Source organism: Muscardinus avellanarius (assembly GCF_963383645.1).
Source record: "Muscardinus avellanarius genome assembly, chromosome: 13".
Classification (NCBI taxonomy): Eukaryota; Metazoa; Chordata; class Mammalia; order Rodentia; family Gliridae; genus Muscardinus; species Muscardinus avellanarius.
In genome coordinates this window covers 66958139-66971945 of record NC_137799.1, presented here as the reverse complement: position 1 = coordinate 66971945, position 13807 = coordinate 66958139, and the positions used below count along the sequence as shown (strand labels likewise).

The 13807-nt window shown below is 37.1% G+C and overlaps 1 protein-coding gene across 1 annotated transcript; it reads left to right on the top strand.

The window, feature by feature from the left end:
- Positions 1 to 2021: 2021 nt before the first annotated feature.
- IL33 (interleukin 33) lies at positions 2022 to 13506 on the top strand (the record flags this gene model as incomplete). The annotated part of the gene is made up of 8 exons (XM_080708984.1): positions 2022 to 2118; positions 6934 to 7059; positions 7719 to 7853; positions 9180 to 9237; positions 9357 to 9481; positions 10259 to 10309; positions 11418 to 11515; positions 13315 to 13506. The coding sequence occupies 8 exons, from the start codon at positions 2022 to 2024 to the stop codon at positions 13504 to 13506; spliced, it is 882 nt and encodes a 293-aa protein (XP_080565110.1).
- Positions 13507 to 13807: the final 301 nt, after the last annotated feature.

The window sequence follows — 13807 nt, the reverse complement described above, 5'->3', positions numbered from 1 at the left end:
AGTACCGCAAAAATTAAATTAAAAATTGGTAATAATAATTATTGGTAGAATTTCAAACAAAGTCAGAGAAGAGTGTAAGACTGCAGAAGTTTTTCTCATCCACAAAGCAGAGCAACAGCGCTATGCCCTGGTTATGAAGCCATATTTCAGTACCAGACTGAAAGAATATGGCGCTTTCTATAGTTTATGACAGAGAATTCCACAGTCTTTCAATATGATACTGAAATGCATCTTGATCAAAGTACAGCACCCACTGATAATCCTGCCTGAGTTAAGTTTTAATTGGGGGCTGAAAGATGGTGACTTTTCTAATTCTGTCATTCCTTCTGTAATGAATAGATCCCTTTCCATCCATCCATCCATCCATCCATTCATTCATTCATTCATAAGAAAGCTATGGACTTGTGGGTTTCTTTTCTCATTAAGCTGTTAAATCCCATCATTGCAAATGGCACATACTTGTAATCCCAGTACTTGAAAGGCTGAGACAGGAAAATCGCAGGTTCCAGGACAAGCTCAGCAACTACTGAAATTTTCATCAGCCTAGAGAGACCCTGTTTCAAAAAAAATAAAATAAAATAGGGCTGGGGATGTAGCTCAGAGGTAGAATGCTGCTGGGCTCAATACCCAGAACCACCCAAAAAAATCCCATCATTCCAGATGTGGGACACCAATGAAAACTTACAGTGAGCAACAAATATGCCATGTTTATAGCTTTTGAAATAAATATTGCATTTTTAGAGTTCTACTAGTTTGATAAAAGTAATAGGTGAATTATTGGAGCATTTGAAAAAAATATATGTATATATATGAATATATATATGAGGAATATATAAACTCTAGGTTATTATTTCCAAAACCTATTGTAGCCGGGCGTGGTGGCGCACGCTTGTAATCCCCGCGCTTGGGAGGCGGAGACAGGAGGATCGCGCAGGTTCGAAGCCAGCCACGCTGGCGTAAGAGACCCTGTTTCAAAAATATAAAATAGGTCTGGGAGTGTAGCCCAGAGGTAGAAGGGCTTCCAGGAACCCCAGAACCACCAAAAAACAAAAAACAAAACCTATTGTAATGCACCTATGTCAATTTCATTGAAACATTTGCAGAATTAAAAACTTAGCATTTTGTGGGGTAAATGTTTATATAACTCATTACCATCATTATTCGTTTTGATATTCGAACTTTGCCAAATTTGCCCTGTGGGAGACCCTTCAAGGTGGCTCATGCATGACTTTTTTTGTGTGTGTGTGGGTCTGGGGATGGAACCCAGGGGCATTTTACCTCCTAGCTACACCCCCTGCCCTATTTTTTATTCTTTATTTTGAAACAGGGTCTCATTGAGTTGCAAAGGGCCTCACTAAGTAGCTGAGGCTGTCTGCGAACCACGATCCTCCAGGTCTCAGGCTCTGAATGCTGGAATTACAAGCCTGCGCCACCGCGCCCGGCACCATGTATGCTTTTGACACAGCATCACTAGTTTTTTTTTTAATGATTGACTGCTTTCTAGTACAATATAACATTCCATGTTTACTACTATTTTCCCAGCCCCACATCTGGAGTTCCTTCTAGTGGAGAAAGTATTTAGAAACCAAAATGTGGGAACACATTAATTGCTGGGCATTTGTTTGCTGACTCAAATTTATCATTGCAGGAGTCTTTTCCTGGCTTCTGTTATTTTATATTTGTATTTCCATTCTCCTATAGCAAAAATTACACATTATCAATATATCTTATTTACTCTGCACTGTAACTAAACAGTCTTAGATTTTAAACCAATACTATAACTAAAAATAAACATAACTAAACAAAGTTTGATTTCCTTAAAATTCTTTTTGTTCTATTCTACATTCTAGTATAAATGTATTATCAGAACATCATGTTCAAGTTTTACTTAAATAATTATTTTCTTTATGTTTATGGTCATGTTATGAATTTTATGTTGAGTTAGCCATGGTAGTCCTATTTATTTTCAATTTAAAAGAGATAAACTAATACTGTATTTTAACCCAACAGCAGCCTGAAAAATGAAGCCTAAAATGAAGTACTCAACTTCCAAAATGTGCCCAGCAAAGCAGAACAACACAGCCAACAAAGCCCTGACAAAATCTTGCAAGCTGAGAAGTAAGGACTTATGCAATCCTGATTACTTTATGTGCCAATTTTAAAATCTGATATCAAGTCTTTATTATTTCAGTGTTCACACATGCTACCTTGCCAAAAGTTACTAAGGATATAAGAACTGAAATTAAAAAAAAAAAAGATAGCTCACAGCCAGGCGTGGTGGTGCACACTTGTAATCCCAGTGCTTGGGAGGCTGAGACAGGAGGATCACACAGGTTCGAAGCCAGCCTCAGCTACTGAGTGAGGCTCTCAGCAACTTAGTGAGACCCTGTTTCCAAATAAAGTATAAAAAATAGGTCTGGGAGTAGAGCCTGGAGGTAGAAAGCCCCTGGGTTCCACCCCCAGTACCACAAAAAAAGAAGATAGTTCACATAAGATGGCGGTCTTTGGTTTTGAATAAAATATATAGAGCCAACTTTTGCTTATTTGAAACATCAGAGGACAGGAAGAGCTCAGATAATTTAAACCTATTAAGAGTATAAACTTAACTCTAGCCTTTTATATCAACCTTTTTACTCTTCCCACACCCTCTGCCACCAAATCCCCAAAACCTCTTCCTTAAATTGACTAAAATAATTCTAAAGCCATCCACTTTCCTTCAAAAAGATTTGCTAAGACCTTTGGTGTATCAAGCATGTGGTCATAACTGTGAGTGTTGGTGATGAGAGAACATGTGAAGGTATTTGAGTAATCCAGTCTCTAAATGAAGCGGAACTGACCGAATGATGTTCGTGTTTATCTAGTTAGAAACTCAAAGAGTTTTAAATAAGATAAAAAAAGAAAGAAAAGCGGTCAAGTAACAACTACAGCTCGGAGCTGAAAGGACTGTATGCCTCTTTGGTCCTAAAATTATCTACCTAGGAAGGACTCATGCAAATTTCTATGCACATTTTCATATAGGAACAGAAACACAAAAGAGAATTCACAGATCCTTTGTGGGCTGGAGAGAAAAGGGAGGATTAGGTCTGATGGTGGAGAATGACTTCAGCTCCACACTCCCCACCCTTTCTCTGAACTCTTTAAGGCCAGAAGAGAGGGCAGTGTTAAAGAAAAGCATTCCTCATCCCGTCCGTCCTCTCTGAGGCTCTGGCCTACCCAGGCTTTTTTTGAGAGCTGGGGAAATCACTAATTTGACAGAGGTTTCTGAATGGCCAGGAAACCACAACTAATCCTTTTCCTTTAGCTGAGTCAAAATGCTTTGTGTAGACACAGTGACTCAGTGGAAGTGAATCCACGACCCCAGATTTCTTAACAAAGAATGCATTTTCTTTGTATCTCAGAAATGAAGTCTCTTTATAGATGCTGGAAGGAGGGATTAGGAAAGCCAGAGTTGGTCACATTAATACCAAAGTTAAAATGAAGCCGCTTCTTTACAGATGCAGTGGCCCTAACTGCTTACTTATACCACTTAGAGCCCAGTGATAAAGATAAGCCCTAAATCATTTGTATGGTTTTGTACTGCAACATATTATTTTTATTATCCTTTAAGCATATTTCCTTTCCAATAATATTGACTCCGCTTAATATTAAAATTATAATAATTTAAATACTCCTGGTAAAAATAAATCAGCAGATATCAATGTGGTTTATGACAGGCGTGAATCACTTTTCAAATTTCAAAATGCAAGAAATATCACATCTTAATTTTTTCTAAATAAAATCCTACTGCACCTCCAAGCAACAAGGCAATTTTGCATGTCTAATTCCTTCTCTTCCCATGGGCTACCAGGATGTGACATAAGCCACAGCTCACAAAACTCCAAAATTCAATATTTAACCACTACAAGTATCTGTACAACCAATCCCACATTTCATCTGTAGTGCCAACAGGGTACAGAACTTCATGATCTGGAAGAAATCCCCCTCCAAACTTCTCCCCTCCACAGGAAGCTATTCCCCAAGGCTCTTCTTTCCTCTCTCTAGAATCCCTCTCAACCTTCTCTTCCCTAACAACCCAGACTCCTTCATTCATAAGCCAAGCCAGAGGTCACAATATAGAAGCCTTGGGACAGATCCATTCAGCAGAAATATTTTGTTCAGCTGTAACAACAGTATTGTCGAGTTTTTTTTTTTTTTTAATTGAGGCAACTTTTAAAAATTAGGAGAACTAACAAGGAGACAGGAATGTATTGATCAGAGAGAAACACAGAGAGCTAAAGGGTCCTGGTGACATAGTAAATAAGCGAAGAGGGGTTTGAAGAAGGAAGTGGTTCCCAGAACCAAATGTCACAGATAGACCAAGGGTAGAAAGCAGAAAACACGCTTTTATGAAAGAGGTATTTGAGCAAGAAAGGAAAGATGAAGTGATTCACAACTGTAACTCAGGCAAGCCATAGTTTCAAAACTACAAAAAGACCTCCAGGCTTTTTCCCACGTACTCACTAGAAATGCCTTAGGGAATGCAGGCTGTTGCAGTGATGATAATTAGCTATGAGAATTTCCTTATAAACTGGATTGAGACTATACCTTCAGATAGCAAGCAGGATAGAGACATAGGAAGTGGTAGAAACCCTTACGTAAACTTAAGCTGGCTCTCTGCCTCTCTGCTGTGAGTCCTCGGGCCATGCCCGCTTTGCACTTTGCTCACCAGAACACTACCCTCACACTTTGAGCTGCTCAGGACGCCAAAGTATACCTTCTGTCAAGTTCTCGCAACGTAAAGTATTTTCAGTACTTCAGAGGAGTCACATCCCCCATGAATTATACCCAGTGCTTGTCCCATTAAATGCGAACACTTACATTTAACTCTCCTCTTAACCCTAACTTTCTTCTACCTCCACAATACTTCTGCCTGTCATGAGCCTCACTTCTAATTACCCAAGATCCATACCGTGCTCCCTGGAGTGTGCATTCAACATTAGGCATGCCTATCATGTCCCCATGTGAAGCTGACTGCAACATAAAGATAACCATGTATGGAATAAGCATGCTTTCAGTGTGATCTTAGGTTTTTTAGCTCTGAAGGGACAATGTGGTGTAGTTAATATTGTATTAAATTGGCTCTCAGAACACATACAATGCTGGCTCTGGCACTAGTTAGCTTTGAAAATTTTCTTTGTAACTGTAAAAGCACTTTATAAATCTGAGATCTTGTAGTTGATGTTTCTAAATTGTGAAATGATGTCAGGGAGTTCCAGGTGGAAATGAAAATAATTAAGTGGTCTATAATTAAGACAGTTCAAAATGCTTAAAGGTTATTGCTCATCTGAAGGCAAGAATGGACAATTCAAAATAGTAGCTAATGAAGCCAGGCATGGTGGTTCACACTTGTAATCCCAGCATTTGGGAGGCTGAGACAGGAGAAACACAGTTTGCGGACAGCCTCAGCTACACTTAGTGAGGCCCTTTGCAACTCAGTGAGACCCTGTTTCAAAATAAAGAATAAAAAATAGGGCTGGGGGTATAGCTTGGAGGTAGAATGACCCTAGGTACCATCCCCAATACCGCCAAAAAAAAAAAAATGTAGCTAATAAATGTTTTTTCTACTTGAATTTAAAAAGCATTATATTAGGAAGGCAAATATCCTGGAGAATTTAAAAAATCATAGACTACATCCCAAGGGCATAAATAATCATTTTATTTTCTGAATTACTACAGGTAATTAAAATTTAACTATATTACATAAATTGCTTGATAATTCATTTACTATAATGTTTAAAATTGATATGTTATGACTCTCATGTTATAATTTTATTTTTATCTGACTCTGAAGGGTTTTTTTATAATTTCCAAATATCAAATTTAATTTTTTATTATAGACTCACATTTTTCTTTAGCTAAATGAAATAAAAATTATTGAACAATTGGTTAAATTTTCTACTTTTCTACATATTAAATTTGAATTTACATTTTCTTAGGTGAAAGTGAGATGTACAGAATAGCTTTGGAATTAGACACACCTCGATCATAATTTCTCACCAGCCATGTAACTTTGGGGAAGTGTCATAACGCCTATGAGCTTCAGATTATCATCTGGAATATTAGGATAATAATACCTATTCTGAAAAATTATTGTGAAAGATTAAGTGAAAAAATATGTGAAGTGATTAGCATCGTTCTTGGCCTACTGTAGATATTTAGTAAATAGTTATTTTAATATAAATAAACCTTATACTCCTTCACATGAAATTCTCAAAACATAATTTTTCCTAAGGATTTAATTTCTTTCATAATTCATTTGGCTGCAACATATGACCTGAACCCATTTGTCCATTTAATCCTAAACTGAAGTAACATGAGATTTTTATTTCACTTTGTGTACAAATTCCTATGTTCTACCATAAACTCAGTTTTGTGTTTTTGTTTTTTGGGTTTTTTTGTTTTTGTTTTGTTTTGTTTTGTTTTGTTTTTGGTAGTACTGGGATGGAACCCAGGGGCCTTCTGCCTCTGGGCTATACTCCCAGAGCTATTTTATATTTTATTTGGAAACAGGGTCTCTTAAACCAGCTGAGGGTAGCTTCAAACCTGTGCTATCCTCCTGTCTCAGCCTCCCAAGCAAGGGGATTACAAGTGCGTCACCACGCCCATCATAAAACTCGGTTTTTATTAAGCAGTGCTACCTAGTTCTTGCTGGAGTTACTACACACACACACACACACACACACACACACACACACACACGCATGCACTTTACACTACAATACTTTATTCTAAAATATAAAACACTGGTTTTTGAAATAGAAGCGGCCACAAGAGTTTCTCATATGATACTATGGATCTGTACTTGCATTTTTAGATACTCAGGATTTGTAAAAAGAAAAAAGATGGATAAAATTAAGTAATATTAAGTAATATCACAAGTTTTTCATGGTTTAGAATCCCAACAGAACGCTGAAGAAAGCTGTCATGTATACTATATGAAGCTACGCTCTGGCCTTAACATAGAAAAGAAGGCCTGTTACTTTAGGAAAGAAACCACCAAAAGGTGTCTACAAAGAAAAGGTAAGAGAAACTACATCTCCTGATAGTAATAGTGATGGGCGTCTTTTTGTCTTCACTTACCACAACCAAATATATAATTTTTTCTCACCCCAAGTTTTCTTCTAGAAAAGATTAAAGACAATGAACTGTTTATTGACCACTTTAAAAGGGCAAATAGCGAGTTTTTAATAGTATGAGCTAAATGATTATGTAATAATTAATAATTCTGATAATAATAAGTGGAAATTGGAGGTACAACATTATATAAAATGTTTATAATATTTAAGTGATTTTTTTCCAAAGAGAATAGATTTTATTTTTTTTTGTGCTTTTATTGGTGCATTATAGTCTCATATTATAATGTAAATCACGTTGACAAGGACATGTATGGACATGCTATTTAAGTGATTTTTAAACTTAAAGGAAGTAAACTAAAAGATTAGTAGTGGTTGGATTTTTAGTGTTGAGACCTTGGGCGACTCATGTTCTTCCTCCCAGTGTGTTCTGCTGGGGTGTAAGTGCACCAGGGGGTACTAATTCCTTCAGACCATGGGGTGGCTAAAGTCCAGTGATTAGTGTCCACTGTCAGCAAGCAGCTTTGCCTTGTCATGATCAGATGAGCATGGAACTGTGCAGAGCGGGTATTAATGATCCATTCCTACCTTGCCCCTGTCCTGCAGGTGAATATCGCACAGAGAAACACCATATACCCATTGTCAAGCAACAGCCTGCTGTGGATCCCTTCATCTGTACATTTTCTGAGTTCCGAACACTTACCAGCACATCTCAATACTCAAGCACATCAAGTATCAAAGGTGTGGCTGGTCCTAGGGGCAGAGTGGGGGTGAAAAGGGAAGGAAAGCACAGGACGCTAGCAAGCGAGCATCCCCAATCTGTATCTTAGTGTGTATGAGACACTTCTGACCATTTGATGCTGCTGTTTCCATCTAGTGGTATCCAAATTAATTGCAATGTAGCTGATCTAACTAATAATACATGTGTATCCTATTGGTAATACCCCATTATTTTGAAATGCTTGCTATGGATTGGGATCTCATGTTATTCCTGGTGAAAATAAATATCCTTTGAGAGAGAAATAAAGCATATTATCCAAAATTTCAGCATTTTAGCCATGAAAAGAAAAGAGGAACAATTATTTATTTATTATTTATTTGTTTATTTATGGTACTGGGGATTAACCAGTATGGTGGCGCATACTTGTAATCCCCGCGCTTGGGAGGCTGAGACAGGAGGATCTTGCAGGTTTGAAGCCAGCCTCAGCTGGCCTAAAAGACCCTGTTTCCAAATAAAATATCAAATAGGTTTGGGAGTGTAGCCCGGAGGTAGAAGGCCCCTGGGTTCCATCCCCAGTACCACCAAAAAAAAAAAAAAAAAAAAGAAGTTCACATATAAAGCCGGGCGTGGTGGCGCACGCTTGTAATCCCAGCATTCGGGAGGCTGAGACCAGAGGATCGCGGTTTGTGGAGACCCTTGGCTACTTAGTGAAGTCCTCCACAACTTAGTGAGACTCTGTTTCAAAATAAAGAAAAAAATAGGGCAGGGGGTGTAGTTTGGAGGTCAAATGTGCCTGGGTTCCATACCCAGGCCCACAAAAATAAATAAATAAATAAATAAATGTTCACATATAAAGTCAACATTAAGCATTCTCTTTAGCATTTTGTGTATTATTTTCTTAGGGTAATTCTGATAATATAAAGAAAGTATAGTGATTATCAGTAGTACCTAAAGCTTCTCCATTTTACCCCAGTATGCTTTAAATATGTTATCATTTTCTCTGTGTGCTGTGTCACTTAAAAAGAAACAGTGCTCTAAGCGTCTGTTACTTAGACAAAGGCGAGGACTGGGCTTACACCTACATTCCCCTGGACTGTTGAAAGTCTTTAAGTGACCACACCTTACAGATGGGTATTTATTTACTTATCAAAATACAGTCCCTTCTTTCCCACAGTCCCCTAGACCATGAGAAACCAAGAAATGGAGCTTTCCACAAGCAATGCCTGTCACTTTTCCAGCTTCTTTCTTCTCGCCAAGTCCTCCCATAATAAGCATGCTAACATGGCCTCCTAGGGCATTCTTCAGGACACTGGCACCTTTAAGCTAATGCAGGTATCGCGCCTCAGTTTTTGAGCTATATAAAGCTATGCCAAAGGCTTTCGCCTACCTAACAGTGATGACAAAGTATAGCTCAAATTGCAAAAATAAAAATCCTATAAGAAAGCACTTCAGAAAATAGTTTGCAAAAAAAAACTGTTCATGGAAATAACATTGGGGGGTTTTAAAAAATTCTTAATCACAAGAATTTCACTTGTTACAGAGTCTTGTGCTTCTCTGAGTACATACAACGATCGGTCTATTAGTTTTGTTTTGGAAGATGGAGAATATGTGATCAATGTTGAAGACTTGACACAAAACGAAACAAAAGGTAGACTGCTTCCTTGTCTATAATTATGTAATGATTATTAGTAAAGTAAAAAAAGAATCTACCAAACCATCAACAATAGATTAACTCAGCCAGGCGTGGTGGCATGTATGCTTGTAATCCTAGTTCTTAGGAGGCTGAGACAGGAGGATCGCACAGGTTCAAAGCCAGCTTCAGCTACTTAGTGAGGCTCTCAGCAACTTAGTGAGACCCTGTTGCCAAATAAAATATAAAATTGATCTGGGAGTGTAGCCCAGAGGTGGATGGCCGCTGGATTACATCCCCAGTACCACAAAAAAATAAAAATAAAACAATGGATTAACTCAGATACCACAGACAGATTTCATGACCTGTGCTCATTCCAATGTTTTTGCAAAGGAGGCTCAGACATCATAATATTGAGAAGGATTCAGAAATTTAAGTCAGGATGCCTCAGGAAGGAATATAGATACTGAGAGTGAAATACTGAGTGTGAGATACTGCTGTGAAGTATGGAGAGACTACATGTTTTTGCTATTGCACTAGATCTTTCCAGTCTTATCAATATCAACAAAGTATAATCTTTAGTAAAAGATTATAGCATTGCTATAAACAGTATTTTGAATATTTTAATAACAACTGTGTTGGGGAATTTATTATAGCATATTTATATTTTGAAGCTTTCCTCAGAATCATAAAAGTTTTGCTTTTGTTGATATATAATAAAAGGGGAGGATATGATAGAACTAAAATTTTATAAAATTGTGTATCACCAAAGTAATTTTATATATTTTCTTTCAGATAAGGTGTTATTGCGCTATTATGAGTCTCCATACCCCTCTAGTGAATCAGGTAATTTGGAGGCCTGGGTAGTGCTTGAATTCTTAAGTTTGGAGTAAAGATAAATCTAAAACTCTCCATGGGGAAGGAGGGAAGATTCAAGTTTCTCTGCAGCCAGGCGTGGTGGCACATACGTGTGATTCCAATACTCAGGAAGCTGAGTCAGACGGATTGCAGATATAAAGATGACTCAACAAGTTATAAGACTCATCAACCTAGCAAGACCCTGTTTCAAAATAAAAATAAAATAGGGCTGGAGGTGTAGTTTGGAGGTAGAATGCCCTGTGTTCAATGTGTAAGACCACAATAAATAAGTAAATAAATAAATGTTTCTGTGTACCCCAAGCTCATGATAAAATCTTGGATTCTTTTAGATTAATAATTAGAAGAGGTTTGGCTACATTTAATAAAGATCTGTCTTGTCCAGGGTTAGAATGCCAGTTATGCTTAAAGGTTGTCCAGAGAAATAGCTCCTTCTACCTTGTGGCTCTGCTAATATCTGTGTAGCCCCACATTTCTTGCCATCATGACAATGTCCAAATCAGTGGGACAGAGGAAGATGAATACCTGTCTTCTCTTTCCCTTTAAGAGCACAACTGCAAGTTCCACTGACACTTCCTCTCACACTGGTCAGAACTTAAGTCTTATTGCTACATGTAGCCACAAGGCAGACCAGGAGATCTATCATCACGTAAGAAAAGGATGTGACTTTTGAGGGACAACTATCAGTAGCTTTCCTCGTAGACAGGGAAGCTGATGTCCATTAGACTCACTATTAGAAAACTTATGTTTTGCCTCTCTCCTTCAGGGGATTTAGAAGAACCATCTACTTATCTAATGATGATTCTTTAATTTCATTTGGGTGCAAATATTTCTAATTGTATGAAGTAGTTATTTTGCTTGATATTTTAGACTCTTTCCCTGAATGTTATATTCTTTTAAATTAAGATAAGTTACAAATCTTAACTTTATAATTTACATTTTTCCTTTTTATTACTGACAGATAAAATTGTGTTTATCAAATACAACTTGAGTTTTTGAAGTAAATATATTGTGAAATAGTTGAATCCAGTTGATTGACAAGTCCATGCCCTCACATAATTATCATTTTCGTTGTAAGGTGATGGTGTTGATGGTAAGATGTTAATGGTAAACCTGAGTCCTACAAAAGACAAAGACATCTGGCTGCATGCCAACAGCGAGGAGCATTCCGTGGAGGTAACAGAAACATGACTGTATAACTGTCATGATTTCTTCTATCCATTTTTGTATATTCAGATTTTGGGGGGCATTTTGAAGAAGATGTTTAAATAAAACACAGTCACTTACTACTAACAATATGCTTCTGAAATAAGGAAGGGAAAAAATATAATGTGTGGCCTTGCTGCTCAAAGTTTGGTCTCTGCCAGCAGCACAAAATCACATGGGAACTTGTTAAAAATTCAGAGTTTCAAACTCCCCTAAGACTGAATCAGAATCATCATTTTAAGAAATCTCCAGAAGACACAATTTCATTAAAATTTTGAGAAGCACTGCTATGTAGAATGATCTCAAATTCTTTCTATTTGGCCTTAAGAACAATGTTCTTCCATGAAGTGTTTCTTTATAAAATAATCTTATGCTCTGAGTCTGCTAAAGGGAGGGCAGCAAACATTTCCATTTGTCAAGATTTATGACAACATAATAGCCTACATTCTATTAGATAGATACTTCATATTCTTTAATTAGTAAATAGTAATGTTATTTTGTCCATTACAAGAAGTTATAAATATCTTAAAGACAAATAAGCCAAATGTATAAGCATGAAAGAAAATATGAGAGGATAAATTATATAAGTACACAAAATTATGAAGGTAACTAAATAGCTGTGGAAAGCATTAGCATAAATATTGGATAATAACAAGCATTTTCCATAACAAAATATTCCTCAGTTTGTATAACACAGTATCTAGCATATATAACTATTCAGTAATTAGAGCTAACTCATACTGAGCTCTATCACATACTAAGCACTTATTAATATTTTATAATTATAAACACTATCTCAATAATTACAATAAGTCTATGACAGAGTTCTACATTACTGCTATGTAACTATCCCCCAAACTTAGTGGCTTAAAGTAATAATAATTTATATTATTCATATTATTCATACATTTGATTTAAAAAACTGGATTGAACCGGTTGTGATGGTGCACTCTTGTAATCCCAGTACTTGGGAGGCTAAGACAGGAGTATCACAAGTTTGAAGCCAGCCTCAGCAACTTAGTGAAGCCCTCCGCAACTTAATGAGACCCTAATTTCAAAGTAAAAAAAATTAAAAATAGCCGGGCATGGTGGCGCATGCTTGTAATCCCTGCGCTTGGGAGGCTGAGACAGGAGGATCACACAGGTTCGAAACCAGCCTCAGCTACTTAGTGAGGCTTTCAGCAACTTAGTGAGACCCTATTTCCAAATAAAATATATATTTATAAAAAATAAAAGGTCTGGGAGTGTAGCCCGGAGGTAGAAAGCCTCTGGGTTCCACCCCCAGTACCACCAAAAATAAATAAATAAATAAATAAATAAATAAATAAATAAATAAATACAAAAAATAGGGCTGGGGTGTATCTCAGAGGTGGAATGGCCCTGGGTTCAATCCTCAATAGAGGTAGGGAGGGAGAAAAGAAAGAAAACTAAGTAGACTAAAAAAAAACTTGAAGCTTGAGAGGTAAACCAACCTGCCCAGGGTCTTAAAAACAGTACGTGGCAAAAGAAAGGTACAAATTGAGAGCTGCTGTATTCAGATCCAGTCACTCCAAGCCACAGTGCTTCTCCAAGTATGTTGACCATCAGTAAATCAAATTAAATCCCACCACGCATCCTTTGCTCTCTACTCCCTTCCCCCTCCTTCCCTTCTCTTCCTCAGTAACCAGGCTTGCTGGAAATGCCAAGTCATAAATAATTAATTATTCTGCTTAGGCTCTAAAACAAGAAGGCAAAGTTGATTTTTCTTTTCTTTTCTTTTGTTTCCTCAGCTCCAAAAATGTAAAGCCCCGCTTCCAGACCAGGCCTTTTTTGTCCTTCGTAAGGAGTCCTCTGAATTTGTTTCATTTGAATGTAAGAGTAATCGTGGAACATACATAGGAGTAAAAGATAACCGACTTGCTCTAATAGAAGGAAAGAATCCAACTTGTGAGAATATCATGTTTAGGCTCTCCTTAATGTGATAGAAAGCTGTGGGTTCTGGATTGGGCAACCCAAATGCTACCACAGGAGAAGGCCAAGAGATAAAGAACAAGACAGTCAACAGCTAAGGGAAATGACTTAGGATGCTGTGAAATAAGTGTTTTTTTTTATTATGAGTAAAAATGTTTTTTCTAATCCTTCAGTCCTGTTTTTATTTTTTTCTGTATCAGTACATATGCAATGAAAGTATGGATACATTAAATAGGGTAAAGAGACCTTTTTGAAGAAATGTAGCCTGACCTTTACTTTTTTCTACTTTAAGTCCAGAAAGAATTTCATATT